Source organism: Zalophus californianus, chromosome 10 (genome assembly GCF_009762305.2).
Source record: "Zalophus californianus isolate mZalCal1 chromosome 10, mZalCal1.pri.v2, whole genome shotgun sequence".
In the NCBI taxonomy this organism is placed as follows: Eukaryota; Metazoa; Chordata; class Mammalia; order Carnivora; family Otariidae; genus Zalophus; species Zalophus californianus.
This window is the reverse complement of record NC_045604.1, coordinates 96157658-96168127: the sequence shown is the minus strand read 5'-3', so window position 1 is coordinate 96168127 and position 10470 is coordinate 96157658. Positions and strand designations below refer to the sequence as shown.

The 10470-nt window shown below is 55.9% G+C and overlaps 2 protein-coding genes across 11 annotated transcripts in view; one reads left to right on the top strand and one right to left on the bottom strand.

The window, feature by feature from the left end:
- Positions 1-303: 303 nt before the first annotated feature.
- Positions 304-3499, top strand: LOC113933049 (sulfotransferase 1A1). Of its 6 annotated transcripts, none has more exons than XM_027612718.1 (9): positions 379-452; positions 630-708; positions 1140-1323; positions 1431-1556; positions 1647-1744; positions 2182-2308; positions 2409-2503; positions 2999-3179; positions 3305-3499. In XM_027612718.1, the coding sequence occupies exons 3-9, from the start codon at positions 1176-1178 to the stop codon at positions 3415-3417; spliced, it is 888 nt and encodes a 295-aa protein (XP_027468519.1). In that variant the 5' UTR covers positions 379-452; positions 630-708; positions 1140-1175; the 3' UTR covers positions 3418-3499. The 6 variants fall into 6 exon arrangements, with proteins under 6 accessions (XP_027468518.1, XP_027468520.1, XP_027468522.1 ...); XM_027612722.1 differs by having other exon boundaries at positions 391-452; positions 1175-1323; XM_027612717.1 differs by lacking the exon at positions 630-708 and having other exon boundaries at positions 304-452.
- Positions 3500-3661: 162 nt separating this feature from the next.
- The window catches only part of SGF29 (SAGA complex associated factor 29), a 29367-nt gene continuing 22558 nt past the window's right edge, over positions 3662-10470 (bottom strand). For all 5 annotated transcript variants that reach the window (XM_027612729.2, XM_027612727.2, XM_027612728.1 and 2 more), the window contains 6 exons: positions 6353-6417; positions 5354-5483; positions 5133-5279; positions 4859-4894; positions 4607-4769; positions 3662-3867 (listed from right to left, as the gene is read on the bottom strand). In XM_027612729.2, coding sequence (XP_027468530.1) covers positions 3751-3867; positions 4607-4769; positions 4859-4894; positions 5133-5279; positions 5354-5483; positions 6353-6417 — 658 coding nt within the window. In that variant the 3' untranslated portion in view covers positions 3662-3750. The remainder of the gene's footprint in view (positions 3868-4606; positions 4770-4858; positions 4895-5132; positions 5280-5353; positions 5484-6352; positions 6418-10470) is intronic.

Genomic DNA, 10470 nt, shown 5'->3' with positions numbered 1-10470 from the left:
GCTTGTGCTCTCTCTCTCTCTGTGTGTCAAGTAAATAAATAAAATTAAAACAAAAAAGAACAAGCTGTCAGTTGGCCTGCCCTGCAGGGGTGGAGTTCAGAGGGCAGGTCAGAAGCAAAGATTACAGCTCCAAAAACCCCCCAAAATAAAAGTGAAAACTTACTAAGCTCTTTTGTCTAGTTTCAGTCTTCCCTTTATTTTCTACACACCAAACCCACATCTTGGGTTTTCAGGCCAGTCTAAGCTTGGCTCCTGCTGGGGTGCTAAGGAGGGGAACACAGGAGGGTCCTCCCACTCTAAACTCCACCCTTTCCTTCCTGGAGGCTGGCTCCAGACCCCTCCCACTTTGGATTTAACAACCCGTCAGCTCAAGAGCAGTTCTGCACTCACCACACGGCACCCAGTAAGCCACAGCACCAAGTAGTCACAAGACCAAGATCCAGAGAGGTCTGGTGAGTGCCCGGGTGGGGTGGGCTGGGCAGGGCTAGCCCCTCTCTCTCTGCTGCTGCCACAGTGGCATCCTTGCCCTTTCCCCCTGGATGGTCCATTTCAATCAGCCAACCACAACCCCGGCTGAAACCCCCTTCCCTCTTCCATTGACCCACCACTTTTGCTCATCCGCATACCAGACTCTGGCCCCCCAAACAAGCTCAAGTTGTTCAGCTGGCTGTGTTTATCCCCGAGCCAAGACGGAGTGCGGTTTGGCAGGTGGGGCCGACCTTTGAAATGTTTGCATGCGTGAGGGGCCCACGTTGCTCAGAGGGACGGCCTGGAGAGCAGGCCGGTGCAGTAGGCCAGGAGCTGCCAGAAGTACTGGGAGGAGGAGAACCGGCAGGCGCCGGAGTAGTAGTGCTCAAGTAACGCTCAAGTAGTGGAGTCTCCCGGAGCTTCCAGAAAAACCGGGATTGGGCCCCAGAGAGTGATTTAATTGGGTTGGGGTGTGGCTCAGGCACGGAGATCTTTATAAGCCCTGCAGGTAAAGCAAAGGTGCAGCCAGTGCCGTGACCCACTGCATGAGCGTTCTGTCTGGGTTTGAACCCCAGCTCCCACCACCCACTAGCTTTGTGAGCAGGGGCAGGTCAGCCGCAGTCCCTCATCGTAAAGCAAGATTTCAACAGATGGCATGTTGTGATGTTAAGGCAAGTTGGCCGCACTCTGGCCCTTGACGCTGCAGCATGGAGCTCATCCAGGACACCTCGCGCCCGCCCCTGAAGTATGTGAAGGGGATCCCTCTCATCAAGTACTTTGCAGAGGCACTGGGGTCACTGCAGGACTTCCAAGCCCAGCCTGATGACCTGCTTATCAGTACCTACCCCAAATCTGGTAGGTGATGAGAGCCATCCACCCCTCTCCTGGGCCACAGTCCCCTATTTTGGACCAGCAGGGGGCTGCCCTCAGCCCTGCTCACCGACCCTTTCCCTGCTCTCCAGGCACCACCTGGGTGAGTGAGATCCTGGACATGATCTACCAAGGCGGTGATGTACAGAAGTGTCAAAGGGCCCCCATCTTCATGCGGGTACCCTTCCTTGAGTTCAAGGTTCCAGGGATTCCCACAGGTGTGTAGTGGGGCTCTGGGGACCAGTGGAGCAGAGGGACGGGGCAGGACTGGGCTCCAGCTCAGCAGACTTTCCCTACCCATGGCATAGGTTTGGAGGTTCTGAAAGACATACCAGCTCCACGACTCATCAAGACACACCTGCCCTTGGCTCTGCTCCCCCAGACCTTGCTGGATCAGAAGGTCAAGGTGAATGGCAGAGGAAGCTAGGGAAGGAGGCTGCTGGGGCCATCCCAGCTTTGGCCCTATCTGCTGGGAAGGTCTCATCTTAGGGGAGGAGGCGGTCTGCTTCATCCTGTTGTGGGGGTCAGGGAACAGGAGACTCCTCTGGGGAGAGCTGAGAAAGGCAGTCTTCTCTGCAGGCCTCCCCAGGCCTGCAGAGGAGGGGGCTGGTGAGAATCTGGCACACCTTGTTCCCAATCTGGGTATGGCACCACTGAGGGGGATTAGATGATCATAAAGTATGGTTCCAGGGACCACAAGCAAGTCAGCCGCTAAGCTTTATTACCCCCTTGGCCAGACCAAGAGCTAACGTCCCTCACAGGGATGCTGTGAAGGGTGGAACCACCTGGCTCGCTGTGTGGTGATGATGCTTGGGTGTGTGGGGGGGTCATCTGTCCCTCCAGGTGGTCTACATGGCCCGCAACGCAAAGGATGTGGCTGTCTCCTATTACCACTTCTACCGCATGGCCAAGGTGCACCCAGACCCTGACACCTGGGACAACTTCCTGGAGAAGTTCATGGCTGGGGAAGGTGGGACCTGAATCTGGAGGAAGGAGCGGGGCGGAGCTGAGCGGCAGCCTGCCCAAACTAATACCAGCCCGTGTGTCCATGTCTCTGCCCCTCTGCCCAGTGTCCTATGGGTCCTGGTATCAGCATGTGCGGGAGTGGTGGGAGCTGAGCCACACCCACCCCATGCTCTATCTCTTCTACGAGGACATGAAAGAGGTGAGGCCGCCTGCTGCTGCTTCCCTCCAAGTCACCCGTGGAGAAGCAGGAACCTGCCAGGGACCTGCCAAGGCTCTCTTGGCCGCCTGCCCTCCGGCAGCCCCACACCAGTCCCCCGGGCCCCCCAACCCACCTTCCTGCCCGGGGCTTGGAGCCGCAGCGTCTCCCAGGCAGCAAGGCCATATAGCTCTGATCTCAGACCCGACACAGAGCCATCCGCCAGCATTCTCTGCTGTTGCTCTCCCTGCGGCCACAGTTACGAAAGAGGAGCGGCCATGCGCTCACCCATCAGGACCCAAACAAGAGCTTATTTCAGGGTCACAGGGCAGGGGCAACTAATGTACCCCAGGGAAAGAGAACCCAAGTCAAGGAGGTGGGGCTGAGAGGTCTCTAGGCGGAAATGGCCAGATCCCCGAGGAGTTAGGGGGGGCCCTCTCTTTGGTTTGCTCAGTGAGCAATCCCAACGTCCACTAAAGAGCCCCTCTGCTGCTCCAGAATCCCAAAAGGGAGATTCAGAAGATCCTGAAGTTTGTGGGGCGTTCCCTGCCAGATGAGACCGTGGATCTCATCGTCCAGCACACATCTTTCAAGGAGATGAAGAACAACTCCAAGGCTAACTACAGCACCATACCCCTTCACGTCATGGACCACAGCATTTCGGCCTTCATGAGGAAAGGTGAGTGCCCGTGCAGGACGGGCATCTGGGGAGGCAAGCGTGGACGCGGCGGCAAGGGCTGGCCTGAGCCACCCTGGGCCTGCTCTGTGGCTGGGGCCTGCACCCGTCCTCCCCTCTGTCCACAGGCATCTCGGGGGACTGGAAGACCACCTTCACTGTGGCCCAGAATGAGCGCTTTGATGCCGACTATGCCAAGAAGATGGAGGGCTGCGGCCTCAGCTTCCGCACCCAGCTGTGAGTGGTGCTCCCTGGGAGGCACGCCGAAGACCCCACTGCGGTGACCTGCCCCCAGCCTCAAAAATAAAATTCCATGTGTATTACACTGAGAGTCTTTAATGCAGGCAAAGAGCAAACCTGAGCTAAAAGGAAATGCCCACTGGGACCAAATGAAGCCATCTCCCCTGTGGCCTCCCAATTCCCCAACTTGCCCTGTTATGGGGAAGGGGAGAAGGGCCTGGAAAAATAAAACCAAGGAGACGCAGGCAAAGGGGAACAATATTTATTTGCCACAAAACCTTTTGTTGCATTCCCCTGTGAAGGTGGAAAGAGACTGTGAGTCTGCCAGCCCACTTCACTTTTTCTTGGGCTCCTTACAAGCCACCACGTACCTCTGGGCCACATTGAGGGGAGGGGAGTAACCATCTGCATAGGAGGTGTCTTCAAACAGGACTGAATAGTCATCCTGGGGCTGGGACAGGGGAAGACATGAGGGGCTGGTCAGAGACCCCCCAGCAGGAACCCCAGCCCAGACCGATGGGAACCTCTGGTCCACGGGCTCGCAGCCTCTCCTGTCCCCATCTTCACTCTGAACCCAGTCCCTGCTACGGCAGAGCCCTTTTCTCAGCAACGAAGGGCCAGGGCACAAAGAGCAGGGAGGAGAGAGACCTGCTGTCTATGTGGGGGGATTCTACATGGAGGATCTGGTGCCTTTTGGGGACACTGTGTTAAGGGGATCAAGGAAAATGCAGAGGGCAGCAGGCAGGGCTCCTGGAGGAAGAGGGGAGAACAGCCTTGAAGCTGCCATCAGGTAATGGGTCACCAGCATGAGGGAGCACAGCCCCACACGAAGGAAGGGCAGTGGTGCGACAGTCAAGGTTGGAGGACAGGCCCCGGGTGTGGTGCTGCACGTCTCAGTGCAAAAGTGAGGTGAGACCAGAGGGTACATCGGTCCCATTCCATGCGGGTCTGGCTAGAACTCTGAAGGTTGGAGAGGGGGTTGGCTGGCACTGCCCAAGGGGACAGGGCTGGAGGGCACCTACAGGGCAGAGTGTAAGCAGGAGAGAGAGGGCAACACGTAGGACTCTCCCAGCTCAGAGAGGCTAGACGATGAAGACAGGAGGGGAAGGAAGGGGAAGGTGACCCCATGACCCATCCGCTCAGCCCAGTGCCGGTGTCATGGTCTGTCTCTCCCGTGGGGGCTGCCTTACCCGTTGTGGGGGCGTGTGGATCAGGGCACGGTAGAAGCAGGTGGTCTGGGGATACAGGGCCAGCACGAGCTGCTCCTTCTGAAATAAGGCTTCAGGATCCGTCTCCGGGTTGGCTTTCCACTGGGGAAGTGGGATGATGCGCCGCCGGCTCAATGTATGTCTCCTGGAAGAGGGGGGCTCAGGTCAACCCACGCCAGGTGGGGGGCTTCTTTCCAGCCACTTCCATGGTCCCTCCCTGACCAGCACACTCACTCTTTGCCTTCTTCATCAATGTCATCTACCTCGTACCTGGCAAACAAAGAGAAAACGGTGGATGCAGGGAGGTGCACAGTCCAAATCAGGAGGCGACGAGGAGGGGCGGGGTGGGGTGTGGGGAGGGGAAGCAGCCCAGGGAGCCCGAGTCACACACCATCCCCGTCTCCACAGGCACCCTGGGGAGGCTCTTCTCCCAGCCTGCAGACGGGGGAGAGGGGTGGCCGGCACAGGTGTAGCGGGAGAGCAGACCGAGGGCTGGGTGTCCACTCACTTGTTGGTGGCATGGCTGTAACTGACCACCTCGGCCAGGATCCACTGCTCATCCCCATCCACAGCCTTTACCCGGGCGGCCACCTTGTCTCCAGGTTTGGCCACGTAGTCCCCAGAGGCTGGAATGGCCCCGCAGAGGGGTGGGGGCCTGAGGGTTGGAATAAGGTGTTAGTGCCAGCCCTTCCCTCTTGACAGCTCCCCCCACCCTGGGCCTGCCCTCACTTGTCACCAGGCTTCCCGATCCACAGGGGCAGGGTCATGGCGGACTGCTGCAGCAGGGTCATCAGCACCCCCCTGCGCATGGTCTTCCGAGGGGGCTCCGAGTCATTGTACAGGCCCGCAATCTTGGCCGCTGTGGGAAGGAAGCGCGCCCCTGAGGCACCAGGGACAGGGCACTGGTGCACAGAGCGGTCAGTGGAGCTTGGCCTGGAACCCACCTCCCGAACGACCACCAAGGGCCCAGTGTGACCCCTGCCCTCCCACCAGATGCCCGCGGTGAGAGTTCCGGGCTGCTCTCACAGAGGGCACCGAGGGCAAAAGAAGGGTTCTGAGGTGCTGGTCATATTCGTTTGTTTGGTTAGCCAAAATTTCAGCTGTCTGTAGGCTTATGGGTACTTTTCTACTAGGAGTATATGCTGTCATTCAACAACAAAAAAAAACCTAGAAGAACTGTCAAACGTGGACTCCTGACCTCCTTAGGCATGGCTCAACACACCCAGTCAACATCGCGCAAACCCAACTGGCAGTGAGACATGTCTGATGGGCAAGCGGTCTGCCCACTAAGGGTTCACTGAAGGGGTAAGAGATGGGAGAGCCACGGCAGTCTGAAGGGATTCGGAAGCCAACACCTTGTGTAAACTCCATCTGAAGGATGGCTCTCCCAAAGCAGCTGGTGCTTCCCACGGCAAGAGGTGGGGGTGGGAGGTAGCAGGAAGGGGGCAACTGCCCCAGGCACAAGGGGGAGAGAAGCATGAGGGGGTGGGGTGAAATCTTCCAGGTCTGCACAGGGACACTGGGAGCCCCTGCCCCTGAGCGCTGGCCAGGACCTCCATTCCCTCCCAGACCCAGGCTGCCCAGATGTGCGCCCCCGTCAGAAGTCCATGGAACGAGCACACCGGGCTGTGGCAACAGGCCCCCCACCCCTGCAGGGAGCCACAAATGCTGGTCTCAGGAAGCCTCACTCGACCTGGTCAAGAAGCGTCAAGCTTGTCTCCAACTCACCAATCCGCCTTTCTTCCAACAGAGACTTGATTTCCGCTATCTTATCTAGAGCCTTCCGGAGTATGCTGAGGGTGGGGAGAAGGGAGAAGAGGTCTGGATGAAGCCCAAAGCACAGACTTCCTTTTCTGCTACAGCAGGCTGGGTAACTCAGACCAGCCCTACTGCCGAAAACTGTAAGCCCTGGTTTTTTTTTTTTCTTTCTCTCTTTCTTTCCTTTCTTTCTATCTATCTATCTATCTGTCTATCTAGGATATTTATTTATGACTTTATTTTTAAGTAATCTCTATACCCAACGTGGGACTCGAACCCACAACCCCAAGATCAAGCGTTGCATGCTCTACCAACTGAGCCCGCCAGGCGCTCCTGTGTTTACATTTTACTTTTTAAAAGATTTTATTTATTTATTGACAGAGACACAGCAAGAGAGGGAACACAAGCAGGGGAGTGGGAGAGGGAGAAGCAGGCTTCCCATGGAGCAGGGAGCCCGATGTGGGACTCGATCCCAGGACCCTGGGACCGTGACCTGACCTGAAAGCAGACGCTTAATGACTGAGCCACCCAGGTGCCCCTGTGTTTACATTTTAAAAAGCCTTAAAGAACTGACAAGGTAGTGAGAGGTAGCACGCCCAAGAATCCAAGAGGATTCCACAGCGGTAACCATAACAGAGCCGGCTGCATTTGACAGAGCCTGAAGAAACCCTGAAGCAGTGCTGGCCACCTCGAACAGTCTGGAGATTTGGAGGATAGAAGTGAAAGCTCGGGGTCTGTCCAAGCTGGGACAAGTCAAAGGAGACACTCCAGAGGACTGTGGGGAGTTCTCTGGGCTCGGAGTGGGGCTGGGGGTGGAAGGGTTTTGTCTCTGAAGGGCTGCAGCCCCAGGAAACCTCTGGAGTCAGTTTACAGGGTTCCAAGGTGGCTGGGGCCCAAGCAATCCAGCAGAAGGGAACACAATCCTCACTGGAGGAAGGTTTCTTTATCCTAGATCTTGAGGACTCTCCCCCAAAGAATATTTCAATAGGAATAAGAAGCCCAGACTCCATCTGGGGTCACTGATTTTTCTCCTCTCCCGTGGCTCTTCCTCTGGTCAACCTTTAGTAATTCCCCTGAGGTTCTGAAGGCCTTCATTCGGCAGGAGGGAGATGACAGCCTCGTGCGTGGGCCGGGGGGTGTCACGGGCTCCTGTGGAGCTCATCGGGCAGAGGCTGGAGGCCGGGGGGCGGGGTGGGGTGGGGTGGGGGTAGCCCTGGCGGAGGGAGCCGGGCAGTCCGGAGCAGGATGCCTGCCGCACCACAGCTCAGCGTGGAGGGCACAGGATACAGGGAGGGCTCAGTCAGAGGTGCCGCAGGCTCGCGAGCCTGAGGATGTGGGGCAGTCAGGCCCCAGGACAGCAGCAGCCAGGAAGCCATAAGAGACTTAATAATTACATAAGGGAAAATGGAACAACCCTGCAGAAACTGGAAAAGCCACCTTCCGACAGGACAGGTCAAGACTGGAGCGGCACCTCTGGCCAGCAAGCTGGAACACTACCGGGCAAGCGCCCCAGCTAACCATCCGCTGTCCAGGGTCCAGAACCGTGGCCTTCGTTTTCTCCTCTGGACAGCTGACGTTCTAACCCGAGTCGTTCAGGCCCTTGGAAAGTTACACCATACCTCTGCCTGCACCAGCCAGGCCGGTCAGAAAACTATTTACCCTAGCTGGAACTCTGGGTGACGGAGTCATCCGCTGTCTGTGGCCAAAGTATCACTGAAGACACCATCCCTTCCGCTGTTGAGAAATGCCTTTTGCACTAAGGTTAGAAAAGATTTGTTCCCATCTGGGAATGGCTACCTGTTTACGGAAAGTGCGATCTTTGATCTTGTTCCCCTTTGATCCTGCCAGTGTGCCAACTCAAGGCCTTTTTTAAAAAAGACCAACTGTTAAATTAAAGAGCAGGGGTTCTTTTCCATTTTCTGCAAAGCAGGAGAATGAAAACCAGCTGGGGGGCAGCCCCTGGCGCACAGGGAAGAGACAACAGCGATGTGTCACGGGCCTCGGGCTAGTTTCTGAGGCTGGCTCTAGGGGCCTCTTCAGTTTCCTGAGGGTTTCAATTGATCTTAGACACGCCTGTGCAGGAGATGCCTCAGGAGCACAGAGACACGTGTTCCCCGCCCTGACCAGGGGCCTCCCCACACGCGGGGCTGGCCCTTCACACTCTCACACGCTCCCGTACCCAGCACGGTGCCTGGTGCCGACAGGGGCTCCGTATCTAGTGATGAATGGATGAACTTTTCAGAGTCAAAAAATGAAATGGCAGCAGAATTGCAAAACGTTGGACCCTGCAATTCTGAAAGGAGCTTATAAATGTTTAACTCCAGGTAGGTCAATGCCAGAGAAGAGCCCACACCAAACTGGTTTCAGAAGCAGTCACTTTGCCAGCAATTAAGCTGGGAAGGGCCGTTTTGCCTTTTACTCTCAAATGTGTGTGTCACTCAAGCTTATGTAAGCCATACTCCAGCGCAGATGAGCACGAAAGGGCCCAACAATGGCCAGGTGACAAATGTGCCCATCAGGGGAAGAGGGGGCAGGAAGGATGGGCCGGGAAGCCGGCAGACAACGCCAGCAATCAAAAGGCACGGTGTCTCCTCCCGCCTAAGCCGGCCCCAGTCCAGCACAGGAAGCCCCGTCAGGTCCCTCCATCTAAGCTGCAAAGCCTGGAATCTTCAGCTTCCCCTCTCCCAAATGGCCCCCAATCTTATTTCAGAACCTGCCCTCGAACCCATCCTTGCTTCTCCGTCCCCACTGCCACTGTCCTAGCTCAATTCCATCACCATCTGCCTGGTCTCCTAACTGGCCTGGAATCTCACCCCATCTGCCCTCCACGCAGCAGCCAGGGGTTTTTCTCCTGCTTTACATCTTCGCGGGCTCCCTATGGGCTCCAGGATAAAGTGCAGTTACTGGAAGCCCTCCGAGTCCTGCCTCGCCCTTCCCCCGCCGCAAAGGGCCAGTTCTCATTCCCCCAGTGTGCGTGCCCAGCACGCACTCCTCCACGGCCTCTGCCGTGTCCGCCTACGGAGCCCTGCTTCAAGTCTCTGCTCCTCCCTGTGGCTGTCTCAGGCCCCCAGGCACAGTGAGCCCACCTCTGCTGGCCCACCGACTATACTGTCCTGGTCACTGTTTTCTTAGGGTGCCTCTCCTTTCCAGACTGTCTGCCCTTGTAGGCCGGGTCCTCATGTCCCTGTATGGGGACCCCAGCACCAGGCACAGGCTACGTGCCAGCAAAGGTCTGCAAAACCAAGACAACAGCAGGCAAAGAAAATCTGGGACCGTGAGTACAAGGCAGGGTCTTTGAGCACAAGACAGGGTCTGTGAAGGGCCAGATGGGAGGAGAGGAAGATCCTGGAGCCACTGGTAACGCTGAGGGTGCTGACCATCACACATGCAAGGCAGTATTTAAATAGCAGGCCGCGACTAATTAGTCTAGGCTTGTGAGATTAATTTCCAGCATTTAATAAAACAGAACAGAGGACTCCTGGCTGGCTCAGTTGTAAGAGCATGCAACTCTTGATCTCCGGTTGGGAGTTCGAGCCCCATGTCGGGTATATAGATCACTTAAAAACAAACAAACAAACAAACAAACCCAGACTATATATACAGTAACGGTATAAATTGTACTTCTTGTTCCAATTCTGTGATACATGTGTGTGCTGTGGAAAGGTGATCATTACACCATTCTATTATGGTATTAAAGAATATGGACTCTGGACCTACAGCTGGGCTCCCTGACTTACTAGTTGTTTGACTTTTAGCAGATTATGGAACCCCTTGTGTCTTAGTGTCCTCACCTGTAAAATGGGGGTAATGTCCACCTTGCGGTTGCTCTGAGCATTACGTGAGATAAATACGTAACGTACTTGGAATAGTACCTGGCTCAGTACGGCCACACAGGAGTCCTTATTAGTCGTATTATAAAGATGATGACAAGGTCTTAATATTATGATGAAGCCACAACAGAGAATGTATTTCCTACTATGGGTTATAGTTAAAAGAGTTTGAAAATCACTGGTCTTAGGCACTTTATAACATTATCTCATGTTATGTTGACAGTTCCGTAGACAGTTATGATCCCTGTTGTAATGATG